We start from the raw sequence: 14,075 nt of genomic DNA, 5'->3' as shown, positions 1-14,075 counted from the left end.
TAAGATTTTATTTATTTATTTGAGAGAGAGAATGAGAGACAGAGAGCACGAGAGGGAGGAGGGTCAGAGGGAGAAGCAGACTCCCCGCTGAGCAGGGAGCCCGATGCGGGACTCGATCCAGGGACTCCAGGATCATGACCTGAGCCGAAGGCAGTCGCTTAACCAACTGAGCCACCCAGGCGCCCCAGCCGTGGCTTTAATGGCCCAGGTGCCACCAGCTTTCACAGTGGTCTCCGTGCCCTTCCCTCCCCTTCAATGTCTCATGGCGTGCTGGGTTTTGCCGCCATCTTGGAGGGTGGAACAGGAGCCTACTTTGTCTGCAGCTCCCGCCTGTGATGGGGATGGCAGGTATAAGCCCATGTGCTTACACACTGAGGACAAGAACAGGATGGGGCTCCTGCAGGGAGGGGCCTGCCTCGGGGAGCACAAAGCCCTGGGATCTGCCTGTGCTTTTGCCCAAGAAGTGAGCCTAGAAGGACCACGTGGGGCTGGCATGCTGCCCGGCTCTTGTTCCTGCTCCTTGAGAAGGGATGGGCAGCCAGGCTGTGGTGACCACGGGGCCTTCCTGTAGGAGGCAGGTCTCCAGCAGCCAGCACATCTCCCTCAACAGGGACGCTGGGCACACAGTGTGACCCCATGTGACCTGTGCCGCCCCTTTGTCTGTCAGGACACTGTGCTACTCAGCCGGGGGCAACTGATTTCTCTTGTTCACGTTGTGATTTCTCGGTTATGATACATAAAGGAGAACTGATGTCTGGTGATCTCGAGAGATTTCGCTTAATTTTGTATATACATTTTACTGAATTTGACTCATCTGTTTTAAGTGTGTTGTTCTGTGTCTGTAGGATGACTTGAGGCAACATTTAGACAAATCTTTGGAGGAGAATAGTAGCTTAAAGGCTCTTTTGTTCAGCATGAAAAAAGAAGCAAAAAATGCAGACACTGCAGCTACGTTAAATGTGCAGATCACTGGTGAGTTATTTGGTGACGTGTGAGTTTTCAAACCCTTGTTTGTAGACTTCATTCTAAGTTACAGGATTCAGAATTCAGGTCCAGTACACACTGTAAAGGGCTGTGACGTCATCGTGGCTCATGAGAGCCGCTCCCGCAGGCTCCCAGCAGAGGTTCCCCAGAGCCTCTGGGGTCGGCCATGCTGGTGGTGGCACGGCGGACGTGGGGCACCCCACCTGCCTCTCGGAGCATGCAGATGGCCACATCTCTGCTGCGTCGGCTCTCCGGAGCAGGGCAGTGCTTTGTCTCTGTTGTCACTGTTTCTTCCAGGTCCGGCTCGCTTTCATCTCCCTCTCTTCACTGTCTTTACTTCTGTTTTGACGTTTTTACCAGGGTGCACTTGGTATCTCAGATTCCAGGGTTTTGAGTGAGGAGCTGGTGGTGGTGTATGTCTTCTGTGAGCTTCGTCTGGGTGTGAACTGCAAGGTCCCTTGGAGGCTTTAACTCCCCTGAGGACTGGCCCGCCGAGTGTCGTGTGGGTCTTACCTCCCAGGGGTCTGAAAACTGTTCATAAAGGGCCTCAGAGCAGGTCTCTCCACGCACTCCCGGTGGGCTTGGCCGCGGGAGCACAGCCACAGAGACCGTCACCCTGGTCGGTCGTCTTTGTGACACGACCTGCTCAGGTCTCTTCCGTTGTGTTTTTTGGGTTGTTTTGTTAAGCACTGAGTTCTTGGTAGTCTTTTCTTTAACTTCCATGTAAAAAACTTTTCCCCTTTTCACCTGCGTCTTGAGATGTCATCATCCTCTTCACTTGCTTTTGGGCTCCTTCTTGCTCAGCCTTCATTTCCCGTGAAGCTTTCCTCTGCTGCGAGCTCGGGCCTGAGTTTGGCCACCTCCTCTCTGACATTCTCAGGTCTGACTCGTTCCTCCATTTCTTGTATCATTTCTTTTTGATCTTTAGCTCATTCTGAAATATTTGGTCCTGGTTTTGATGTCCTGGGTGTGGCTTCTGATGTCCGAGGGCAGCACCTTTGTGTGGGGTCTGCCCTCAGCACTCCTGTGCTGTTCACCTGCACGTGGAATTCGTCCTCCACATTTCCGGGGCGGGTCAGGCAGTGCTCCAAACTTCCCACCCAGGCCCTGTTCACTCCCCCACTTCTCTCTGGTGTCCTGTCCTGCCCGAGCGGGGCCCTCACAAACAGGCCTCTGTAGTACAACCCTCTTCTGGGGGCGGGGGCTGGACAGGTCAGCCTCAAGGGGCCAGGGTTGCTGCAGTCCCTTCAGACCTCCCAGGGGCCCCCTGGTCTGACCTCATGGAGGAGGCTGAGCCTCTCTTGTGTCAGCCGTGGGTCCTTAGTTGCCCAGCAGGGGCTTCCTGTGAAAATGGGGGACACCTAGTGGCTGCCCGGCTGCTGACCACTGCTTCCCTCCCACAGAGGTGGCTACCACGCAGGGCTTGTGGCTCTCTCGTGTCTGGGTCTCGAGGCTTCCACACCCCTAGGGGCTGTAATGTTGTCTGCGGGGCTCTGGTTTTGTCATCTAGTCACTCTTGCTGTTGGACTGGGGGGGTTCTGGGGGATGCCGAAACCATGCCATCACTGCCCTCTTCACAGAATCCCCTTCGCCAGCCCTGCAGTGGCGGCATAGGGGGTACAGATGCTGAGTAGTGTGGCCTCATCGTAGCACTTTTAGGGCCCTCTGCCTCTGCTCTTGGAGCCTGCTGTCCGTGTCCTTGCCGTCCCTCTGCCCGCACCTCCCACTCTGGCTCTCCTGTTGTCTCTCGTATTGTGTAGTTTTATGTGGATTTATTTGGGTCCTGGTTTTGGGTTTCAGAGCCAATAAATGATGTATTTCTTTCCCTGTCGAGTTGGAAACCCAGAGACAGGAGTCGTGTGGATGGAATCCAGACACGCTGTGTCACTGATGGACATGGGACCAGAGGACACAGCAGAGACATGTCTTGTCGCTTGTCCCCAAAGCTGCAGGCCCTCCCCTCAGGCAGAGCCCACTGCCTGGTGGAAGAGAGGCGTTGAACGCCCTTCCCTGCCAGCAGCAGGTCCAGTGAGTGGCAGGAGCCTCCGGCTGGTGCCACACCCACCTCTGTCCCTACTCTGCCCTCCATGTGGAGACTTGTTCCTCAGGTATCTGGAGGGCAGAGGCCCGAGGCTATCTTTGGCTAACACAAATGGACCTTTTCCAAACTATATTGTTTTTCTCGTATCCCTGATCCAGCTTAAACTCTTGAACTGTTGTAGTTTTTAAAACCTGTGGGTGAATTTCACTCAATGATGTTATGGTTTTTCTCTTTCAGGACTTCAAACCAGTGTGAAGAGGCTCTCTGGTGAGATTGTGGAATTAAAGCAGCATCTGGAGCACTATGACAAGATCCAGGAGCTCACCCAGATGCTGCAGGAGAGCCACAGGTGCTTGCTCGGGAGGCGTGGGTGGAGCAGGGCCAGCCCTGGTCACATCATGGGGCACAGAGGGGCCCGGTAGTGTCATGGCAGGTGGGGTTCTGGGCCGCGTGTGTCTCTGCATTGACTTGGAACTTCCCTGAGCTTCCCTTTCTTAAGGAAAAGCAAGTCCCTTCTTGCTGCAGGATTCTGTGAGGTGTGACCTGAGGGTGTGACTGTGAGGTGTGGCCGGGAGAGGTGAGGGGCACATGAGAGATGTCAGTGAGATGGTGAGGGCAGTTTGCAGACGGCCGAGTGGACGAGCACAGCAGCGATTCCTTCCTAAGGTGCTTGTCGCGGTAGAAGTAGCCGACAGCATCACGAGACCAAGACTCTGAATTACACTGTCACTACGTCAGCATCAGTAAGGGGCCCCTTTGCATTTGACCAGGAGCTAGAAACACGCCAGACTGGGGATCGTCTCTGGAGTTAGGACGTAGTTTGCTGGCTTTCCGGACCAGGACGGTTTTCTGACAAACAGCCGTGGCTGGAGTGGCGGGGCGGCTGAGGGCCCGGGTCAGGCCCGGCACTGCCCCGGCGGGAGGCGAGGGCCGGACGGCAGGAGCCCATGGGAGGCAGGAGGGCGCTGGCTGTGGGGACCGGGCCTGGCCAGGTGAGGGAGGACGCTGCTGGACAGGAGGCGGCAGCCTGGACCTGGGAGGGGCTCAGGTGTCGCCCTCCTGTGCTCTCCTCCAGCTCCCTGGTGAGCACCAACGAGCATCTCCTGCAGGAGCTGAGCCAGGTGCGGGCGCAGCACAAGGCCGAGGTGGAGCAGCTAAACTGGAGCTATAAGGAGCTCAAGAAGACGCTGGCCCTGTTCCCGCACAGCAGCGCCAGCCTCGGCGGCTGCTAGTCCCCCCCCCCCACCTGTGCACCCACACCTGGCCTCCAGGTGCCGTGGCTGGAGCATTTGTATTTGTTTTGCCAAGCCTAGTAAAACGTGGGAGTTCTTTTCTACCTAGCGTGTTTGTTGGCAAGAGCTGGGTCTTCTGTCCGTAACTATCCTAAGTGTTTTGCAATGTATTCAGGGCCTGTAGCTTGGTTTTCTAAAACGTCCTAAGAAAGACAGGATTGATCTGTCTCTGAGTGAGTCTGGGAGTAAGGATGTGCATGGTGTGGTATTTGCAGAGAGCGGGCAACCAGGATTATTATTCTTTCGGACTCCGGCATGCTGCTCATGTTTCCTGAAATACAACTGAGATTTTACCCAAAAAAAGGATTAATCTAAGCCCTTCACGTGTTTTGAGACAAGAAACATTGATATATTTTGAGACCAACATTATTAATTTTTCGTAAAATACCTTGAGATAAAGAAAATGCAGTATTTTTTTCCTTGATGTAAAAGAGAATGGTGTCTGATCACTAAGTGATTTTGTGTGACACTCAGTCCTTGTTTAATAAACTAACAGATTGTTTTAAAAAGTGGCTTTTTATAAATTATAACTGAATTTTTCTCATTAAATTCTTTTATAAAACAAGCTATGCACCAAGTGAGCAGGGACAAATATGTTCCTAGACTGAATAACAGTAACACTTAGAGTTTGGGGAAACATTACAAATACTGTTTCACGATACTAACACCCCACACTGAGAGTATCTGTATCCACTCCCCCCCACCCCCCGCTGCTCTCTTGCTTGCAGTGCATTTCTGAAAATTAGAGCATAACAGGGCAAAATATTAGATTTTTAGTTTGGAAGCTTCATATCTTATGCAAATACTTGCTTTCTTTGGTAAAGCAAAGTAATTTTTTAAAACAGTACTTAGTTGATTTAGGAAGAAGAGCGGGCAGGCCTAGAAGTACATGCTCGGTGGTGGCGGCGTGTGCGTCAGGCTCTGCGGCTGGGGGTCAGGGATCCCCGCCTGTCCCTCGGGAGGTGGTTTCCCCAGTCCCCTCCCTGTATGGTCGTCGCTGTGTCCTTCAGCGCTGGTTTCTGTAACTCAGCAGGAAAACATGGCACACCAAATGTGCTTTGTGTGTGGGTGGGGTTTCTTTCATCGTCAGATCATTTTTTTATTTATTTAAAAGATTTTAGCAGTAATCCATTTTAAGCTTATTAGAAAGGATCACCATGCTATTACTTTATGTTTCTCTTGCCTGGGTTTCATTGAGCTTAGACCTGGGAGTTTATCATTTTCTTCAAATATGGAGAAGTTTTGGCCACCATTTCTCCAAAATTGTTACTTGACCCGGCCTCCCTCCCTCCTGGGACTCCAGTGACACTCAGCCAGACCACTTGTGGAGTCCCCACACATCCCCAAACTCGGGTCTTTTCCCCCATCTTTTGTTCGTGGCTTCAGTTTGGGTCGTTCCTACTGCCCTGATCTGCCTCTATGTATAGTGGATTTCTAATTTCAGAGATTACGTATGTTTTTAGTTCTAAAATTCCATTTGGTTCTTTCTTATTAACTTTCTGTGTCCTGTTATATTCACGTCTCATGTAAGTCCTGAGCCATGTTCTTCCTGCCCTCACTGTAGGTGACCTCAGATTGCCCCCGAGGTGGTTACACTGATGCTCCGCGCCGTTAGAAGCGTGTTATGTCTGTTGGTCTGTGTTCTCAGCACCTTCGTGTCCTCGTTCTCGAGGGTGTGTGATCTGTCGTGCTTTTGTACATGGCCTTTACCAGGTGAAAGCAGCTCCTTCTATTGCTAATCTAAGATGTTTTTATCGTGAATGGATGAATTTTATCAGACACTTTTTTCTGCAGCCATTAGGATGACTGGGTGATTTTTCTCCTTTATTCTGCTGGTGTGGTTAACTACTGTAATTTGCAAACGTAAAAAGAACCTTACACGTCTGGGTTAAGCGCAACGTAGTAATGATGAGTTTTCCCTTGCAAACCTACTGTTGGATTTGGTTAATATTTTGTGTAGGATTTTATGTTGTGGGTACACCACTCAGGGTCTAACTTTTCCATTATTTAAAATCTCTGGGTCTCCACTTCCTCATTTGTAGAGCCTGTGCTCAGGGTGTTGTGAGGAGTACAGGGTGATTGCAGTCAGGTCCGAGGACTGGCCTGGCACAGTGAGCACAGTGCGGCTGTGGGCCCTAGCAGCAGTAACTAGTTCTGCCTCCCTGCGGATTTCCCTTTCTGCTGCCGTCGTCCTGCGGGTCTGAGCCACTACACTGTCCCCAGGAGAAGAGTTCGGTTGTGCATCCTTCCCTGCTGTCTAGGAGAATCTAGGACAGGTTGTAATTATCTCTTCCCTGAGTGTTTAGTGGAACTTGCTAAGGAAGTCAGCTGTGCCTGAAATTTTCTTTGTGGGAGATCCTTGACCATTGGTTCGATTTGATTTATGATTAAAGGGTGCAGCAGAGCCTGTTCTCCCAGAGCACCCATCCGCTCCCTCTGTTGGCCAGCGCCCCGCCCCCCAAGCTGGTCTGGGGCCATGTGACTCATCTGAATGGGACAGAGAAGAGCTGCCGGGCCACTGGGGGGGCCTCCCTCCCCTCGGTGGCCTTGCCGGCGGCATCACAAACCAGCAGGTCTGTTTCTCTCTTGTTGGAGGAGATCCCTCCTTGACCCTGGCCAGACTCCATCTGAGTAAGAAAGAAATCTCACTGTGTCCAGCCACCGAGGTTTTGGGGGTTTTCTACTTAGTAGTCGCTCACCTAAGTCATAGGACAGTGCAGGCTTTCCATTTCTTCTTGAGTTTTCATAAGATCTCTATCTCTAGGATTTTGTTCTTATTGCCTAACTTTCAAATTTTTGGTATAACAGTCTTTCCATGGCATTTTAATGGCTTCGGCATTTGGGACTGTGTCCTTGCGGGGCAGTTGTCCATTAGGCAAGACCTTGCCATTCAAGGGAAAGGGATGCAGGCGACAGACGGCTCTGCCTCAGCTCTTGAGCCAGGGACACACCAGGGCGGCCCTAGCCGGGGACAGCACAGGTGGGACACGAGGGCCACTGTAGGGTTCCTGTGGCGCGGGTGAGGCTCGGTGTGCGTCCTGCTCCAGCATCCTCCCCACTTCCTAGAGGCTGCCCTGTCCCCCTGGCCAGTGTCCCTGTTGCTCATTCTCGTGTTCTCCTCACTCCCTTTCCTGCACTGCAGCTTCTGTCCCTTTGCATCTTCAGCTGAAATTGTGGACACATTTGGCTTTAAAACATTGCTTTTTTTCCACCATGCTCACCTCCGTGGATCTGGAAGCCATGCGCTCTTTCTGGTGCATTATCACAGCGTGCGGGTGCCCATCGGGTCAGGACCTCTGCTCTCCCCCAGTGGCGCCCAGGAGCACGTAGCTCCCTGGGCACCCCTTCTGGCTTACATGGGGTGGTCTTCCAGTGTTCCAATGAAATCTTTATTCCACAGAAAGCACTTACTTACACTGTTTATCTGTATTTACTGTTTATTCTTTGTGCCACTTCCCTCCAGACATTCCATCTGTAGTCATGTTCCTTCTGCACTTAGAATTTCTTTTAACGTCTACTGGTGGAAATTCCCGTTATGGTCTTAGAATGCCTTTATCTTCCTTTTTGAGAACTATTTCACTGGCCTAGGGTTTCAGGTCGGAACTCATGGAGGACCTCATTCCTACCTACCTCTGTGGCTGCTGCAGGTGTGCGTAATTACTCTGCGTCCAGCCTCCTGGGCCCGGGCCCCTCCCTGGGGCTGCAGCGGTGCTGGAGTAGACCCCTCCCCGGGCCTGTGTTAAATGGCAGGGCCCCGTGGGTGACTGCACCTTGAGGGCAACAGAGATCCACATTTCAACACCTTTATTTATCACTTTACCAATTTGACACACAATGTTAACAACAGCGAACAAAGGAGGAGAGATATGCAGACAGACATGAGCTGTTTCACTAAAGGTTTGCAAGCCAGGCCTTGACAGCAGCTCTGACAGGTCTGGGGAGGGCCACCCCGATCCCATAGACGTTCCTGGTGAGTGCGGCTCTTCGATGCCTGCAGATGTGCCTTTCTGAGTCAGAACACCCAAGACGCCGACACGACTTTACCAATACGCTGATAAAGTGATACACTCAGAACTCCCTAATGGTAACAAAACAGTGTAAAAATATATTGCATATATATATAAATTTATTTCCCTTTCCTGAAAAAAACTTAGTACAAACTAGTAGTATACGATCCCTTTCAAGTTTCTTTTAAGTTGTGCGGGTTTCCTTTGTTGTTTGGCTTGGTTTGGTTTTTCAAGAGTCTAAAGGGAGAAAGCATCTCAAAGGTCAGGGTGCCCACTGCCCAGCCCCACCTGGGGCCATGCACTCCCACACGCCCGGACAAGGGCCGCACCCTGAACCGCCCAGTTCCACCAAGTGTTCAGTAGTAAATCAGTGGTGGGGAGCTACTCGGGGTCAGTGTTTTAAGGACATTCTAGCCTATTGGTAACTTCACAGTACAGCTGAATTGTCAACCTGGCCTGCACGGGACAGGTGACAACAGGGGGTCGTGTGGCTTGGGCCGCAGGACAGGGCCAGCACACGCCTTCCCCACCAAGGGCCAGACGGTGAAAATGTTGGGCTTCCTCCCCACCACTTGATGGGGTGCAGAAGCAGCCACAGTCGGTGCCTGAGCACAGCGGGGTGGCTGGGGGCTATGAAACCATTCCCAGAAGCCGCCTGGGCTGGGGGCACGAGCCTCTGCCCACTGCCACAGCCCCTGTCCACCGCGCAGTCAGAGGGACGCCCGTGGCCTGTGCTGAGCTCCGACCGTGGGGACGCGGAGACGGAGCAGTACAGACGGGACGTGGTGTCAGCGAGCTGGCTCTGCGTCCCTGTCACCCGGCTTCTTGCACCTGATGCGATTTCCATCTGCCTCAAACTTAGGACTGAGGATATTAGAGGTGTAAAAATACTCCAGTATAAATATATACCTTTTGCTACAACGTTCTAAACTTACGTGATTTGAACTTCATTTTGGTAAAGCTAACTGTGTTACTGACCACTGCCTCGTTGCCTGTCCTATCCTGTTAAATAGAAATAAATAAGTATTCTGCTGTGATCAGCGTTGAACACCCTCCTCCAGTTGCCTCCTGATGCTCAGACGCCGTCAGCCCTGCCCTCCCTGACGGAACGTGTCCTGTCTCCTGCATGCTGTGCAGTTTCGTTTATTCACAGATAGACGTTGGGTTTCTAGTGAACCGTGGTTAGTAGAAGCATAAAAACATGCGGCAACGACACACACCCTGCCTGTGTGTTCTCACTACCCAGACCCTGGCGGAGGAGCATGCGTGTGTGCGCGTCTACGCGTGTGTGCGCAGCGCGGCCCAAGCACGTGTTCTGTGTGCAAGGACGGACTGAGCAGATGATTTCAAGCCGGCAGAATGGCGACCGCTGAAGCCTCGTGACTTTGCTACCTCTCCCTCCTTCCTGATAGAGGGGAGGCTCTGACGGGGCGGATGCCGTCTGAGGAGGCCTCAGGGTCAGGACGGGCAGGGGGACGGGTGGAGACCACAGCGCCTGTGTGGCCAACCAGACCTCTGTGCTGTGGGATGGGGTGGCCACCAAGGGGGGCCAGCTCTGTGCGCTTGGTTCTCACTCAAGCCCAAAGGGAAGGTGCAGTTAGAAGAGTCAGGAACGCATTTGGGAACGTTCGTCAGAAGTGAGCCGTTGGTTTCCTGTCGAGACGCTGGGCTCCGTAGGCCATGGTGCTGGTTTCTTGTGTAAAACGGGGGCTCCCGCTGTGGGGAGGGTGCTGTGGCAGGGTCCCAGGGTGGGGGCAGCTGTGTGGTTTCCCATGTTTTAGACCCCAGTCTCCCAGGGTGTTGTGCCTGGAGACCCCGCTCTGGGACAGGAGACAGACTCCTGGGGGTGAGGGGGGCTGAGAAGGGCCAGGGGGACATTCATTCCGTCTACAGGCAGTGGCATGGGGACCCCCATCCCTTTGCTCACCGCCAGGCCTGCGTACTGTGGGGGCCGAGGTCCTGCTGGATTCCAGCATCCATACTTCGTCATCAGCCGTGACAGTGGGGACCCAGCTGTTAATGGGCAGGAGGAGTAGCCCCGCGCCTCTGGTGGTTGGTGCTCCCCAGCACGGTGCCTCACAGGGTCCGGCGGGGAGGCCTGTTCTGTGACCACTAAGGAAAAACTCTTTGGCTTTGGACACAGAGTTTTCTGGTTTGTGATCTGCTTGTTGTCGAGAAACACACGTTGCGTTCAGAGTCGCCTTCAGACGCATTTCCCACGCTCTCCTCTTGCCTCTGGGTCGTCACAAGGGTCCAGCCTGGGGGAGGGCGGGGGTCCGTGTCCTGCCTGCTTCTCCCTCCCCCAGCACTCAGTCCTCTATTTTCCTGCCTTCGCCGCCTGGGGTGAAGGCCCGGCCAGGCAGCTCAGGATCCCCAAGGTAGAAAGTGGGGACAGCGGTGAGACTGTGTCCTACAAGTGACTCAAAGCCTGCAGTCCATCATTTCCCCCACTTGAATGCACCGGCAAGTCCCAGATCCTCGGAAGCAAACTGCTGGCGAGGCCACCGCCAGCCACGCGGGTGGGTTGTGAGGGGAAGCCCATGAGTGAGGAGCCTGGTGGAGACACTGTCCCTTCACAGGGGCCGTGCTGGATGGGAGCGAGGGTCCCAAATTCCTCTGCATGGGGGGCATCCCCAGCTCCAGCGGTGACCATCGTGCCCTTTGGGTTCAGGAAGGCAGGTGTCTGTGCTGCCACGGTGCTCGTCTTGATTTCAGCCAGCTGCGCTGGACACACGGCGGCGGCCGGGTGGACGGGCTCTAGGAGGCGTCTTCCTGAGGCTGCCGCGGGCTTTTCCCAGGACCAGTGCCAGGACCGCATAGCCCCACCAGTCACTCGCCAGGCTTGGCTGCACTTACGCAAAGGGACATGTCCCCGTGGGGCCCCCGTGACAGGAGCCCCGGGCCTCTGCCCCGTCCAGCCTCACGGAGAAACCAAATGCCGGCAAATGCTACGGGCCTCACGGCCCTCCACTGGCCTGGCTGTTGTGTGGTTTTCTGCACTCACAGGGATTGGCAGAGGTTGGGGAGAACTCACTGTGGAGACTGAACCACCAAGGTTTGCGCCGTGTGCTAGCGAAGAGGGAGCAGCCACGTGGACCCACAGCCCTGAGGCCCCAAGGGCGGGGCAAAGCCCCCGGGGAGAAGACGCCCGGTCCTGCCAGCAAAGCACCTGCATGGGAAGCCTCAGCCAGCAGGGTGTCCTGACCCGGAGACACGGACGGCAGGAGAGAAAGGGGCAGAAACAGGGTATTCTCAATCTTCCCTGACCCATTCTAAGAATAAACACGTTTCTTATTTCTTCTTAGGAAAGCACAGTGAAATGAACTGTCCTGTTTCCATTTTGACACTCTTGGGCTTCGCACTTCAAACCATGTTCCTTTGGTCCACGGAGGAGCCTTTCACTGGCTCACCTTCCTCCCTTGCTCGCCAGCCTCTGGTTCCGCAACATGTGTACGTGTGTGTGTGTGTGTGAGCATGTGTGTGCAAGCATGTGCGTGAGCGTTTGCAAGCGTGTGTGCGTGTGCGCACGTGTCCCGCCTCCCCACACCTGCACGGTGTCCTGTTCAGGGCTCACTTCGTTTTCGTGGTGCTGCTGTTAGTGAGTTAGCGCTCGTTGCCTTCGAGGCTCCTGGGAGGGGTCTGTAGGTCAGGAGGTCGGCACACCTCTGACGGGGTCTGTCCCACTCGCCCCCGTGGCCCACCGGCTCCTGTACAATGGCCCTTTGGCCTGTAAGCCAGGTGGCTAGTGTGGTCTGGTCCCGGGAGACACTTTGGAAAAGGCCATTTGTTGACGGCCAGCACTGGACGAGGCAGGTGTGTTACAAAAGGTCAGTGAGTTCAGGGGCCCCACCTGGGGGTCAGAGAGAAGCGCGCTGGCCCCGGGGCAGGAGGAGGCCTGGGTGTCACCCCCACAGCCACCCGGGCCCCAGAGTCTTGAGTTCTGACCGGGGAGCACAGGAATGTAATGAAGTGTGAGGTGGACAGGCCTTGGCAGGGCTGGCTACTTGCCCCCCTGCACCTTCTGGTCGTAGGTGCCTGCGTGTTTGTAGCCTGGCACGTAGCCCGACTCGTCCACCAGGTCCACACGGCCTGCCTTCCCCTTGCCCCGGCCTGATGGGTCGAAGCGTTCCTTGTGGGAGCCCGTGAACTTGGTCGTGTCCGTGAGCCGAGATACGGTGGGCGACGAGATGGCTTTCTGCAAGGGGAGAGAGCGGGGCGTGCCCGTGTGAACCCCAGGGGCCAAGGCCGTGGGCAGCTGCATCAGCCCGCCCCTGGGGATGAACACCTCTGCCGTCGGACCCCAGACCCCGTGGGCTGTGCTCCCCCAGGGAGTCCCTCCCAGCCATGCTCACCGTAACCCCCGAGATGATGGGGGCCTTGCCCTCGATGAGCCTGTGCACCTCGCGGACAGCCTCCTCGCTGCTCTTGTCTCTGAATCTTTTCTTGGAGAGTTCTTCAAGTGCCTCCTTGAACTGCTCGAATGTGATGGTCCGGCAGGACTTCCCTCTGAGGGAGAGAGCACTCAGGGCCGGCCAGGGCCGCTCCCCTCCACGGGGCACAGCCCTGCCGAGCAGTGCCCCGGGAACCTGCTGACCTCAGGGGACCCCTGCCCCTGCCCAGGGACCCAGTGACATCGGGGGACCCCCTATCCATGGATCCGGTGACATCGGGGGACCCCCTATCCAGGGACCCGGTGACATCAGGGGACCCCCCATTCAGGGACCCGGTGATATTGGGGGACCCCCATCCAGGGACCCAGTGACATCGGGGGACCCCCAGGGACACACTGACATGGGGGGACCCTGCCTCTCTCCCACGGTGGAAATCGAGTGTAACGTTAAAATACAGAATGTGCCCCTCCCCCGCCCTGGTGTGCACTGTTTATGCCCAACAGTCGGTCGCCATGGGCAACAGCAGCAAATATAAATTGCCTTGGAAAAAAGCTTAAAGGAACCACATCCTTTATGAACAACTGGACATTGTAACAAAGCTGTTGTCTGGCTCTAAAATGGGTTGTGTGTGTGGCGTCCACTTGGAGCATGAGGGAAAGTCAGGGCAAGAAGCGAGTTTCGGCTGAACCCCAGGGAGGCCGAGTCCTGCCTGGAAGCGCCACAGCCCGACGTCCCCCTTATCACGCAGGGACGGGGGCCGCCTCCCCAGCACGCCCAGCAGCGTGGGCCCAGGGCCTGCCCCCCGCCTCCTGGGACCCCCACTGCCGCTGCCTGGAAGCCACTTGGGGCCAGGCCAGGGCCGCCCACCTGAGGGGCACCGGGGGCCGGGTGCAGCCCTGTTCATTCCCCGCCGCGGGCCATTCACAAGATTTCAGAAGGGTTCTGGACTGGCTCTGCATCTTGTATAGTCTTAGCTCAAATCCATTTTTGCCACTCTGACTGGCTCTGCCCTGCTCATCCATCCAGCAAGCTGTCAGTGTGTTTCACAACAAGAGGTCCTGTGGAGGCGGCTGCCTGCGGCTAGGAGCGCGGGATCCTGAGTGGGGCGGCCCCACGTTACCCGGCAGGTGGCTCTGTAGACGTCCGTCCACAAGCAGAGGGCCTGGAACGGCCAAGAACGGGCTGAGGGGCTGAGAGCCGCAGGGACACAGGGACACACCCACACAAGGACTTCCTCAAAGGAGCAAAGGGGTCCAGCAGAGAGAGATCGCTGACCACCCAGCTCCGAGCCGTGCCTTGCAGCGTGCACACAAACTCCTAGTCCTGGGCTCATCATAAATCCTAAAACTGTACACTTCTG

General features: G+C 55.1%; 2 protein-coding genes across 7 annotated transcripts in view; one reads left to right on the top strand and one right to left on the bottom strand.

Annotated features, from left to right (window-relative positions):
• The window catches only part of CEP72 (centrosomal protein 72), a 36,255-nt gene extending 28,295 nt beyond the window's left edge, over positions 1–7,960 (top strand). For all 6 annotated transcript variants that reach the window (XM_064596907.1, XM_064596906.1, XM_064596911.1 and 3 more), the window contains 3 exons: positions 846–972; positions 3,263–3,374; positions 4,101–7,960. In XM_064596907.1, coding sequence (XP_064452977.1) covers positions 846–972; positions 3,263–3,374; positions 4,101–4,257 — 396 coding nt within the window. In that variant the 3' untranslated portion in view covers positions 4,258–7,960. The remainder of the gene's footprint in view (positions 1–845; positions 973–3,262; positions 3,375–4,100) is intronic.
• A 146-nt stretch (positions 7,961–8,106) lies between these two features.
• The window catches only part of TPPP (tubulin polymerization promoting protein), a 28,515-nt gene continuing 22,546 nt past the window's right edge, over positions 8,107–14,075 (bottom strand). Inside the window, exons 3-4 of the mRNA XM_064596913.1 lie at positions 12,677–12,830; positions 8,107–12,519 (exon numbers count right to left, since the gene is read on the bottom strand). Of these exons, the coding sequence (XP_064452983.1) occupies positions 12,325–12,519; positions 12,677–12,830 (349 nt within the window). The 3' untranslated portion in view covers positions 8,107–12,324. The remainder of the gene's footprint in view (positions 12,520–12,676; positions 12,831–14,075) is intronic.

Source organism: Mirounga angustirostris, unplaced genomic scaffold (genome assembly GCF_029215605.1).
Source record: "Mirounga angustirostris isolate CCGP_5_RB_7025 unplaced genomic scaffold, mMirAng1.0.hap1 SCAF_7, whole genome shotgun sequence".
Classification (NCBI taxonomy): domain Eukaryota; kingdom Metazoa; phylum Chordata; class Mammalia; order Carnivora; family Phocidae; genus Mirounga; species Mirounga angustirostris.
The sequence above is the reverse complement of the archived record's forward strand: the minus strand, read 5'-3'. Positions and strand labels throughout refer to the sequence as shown.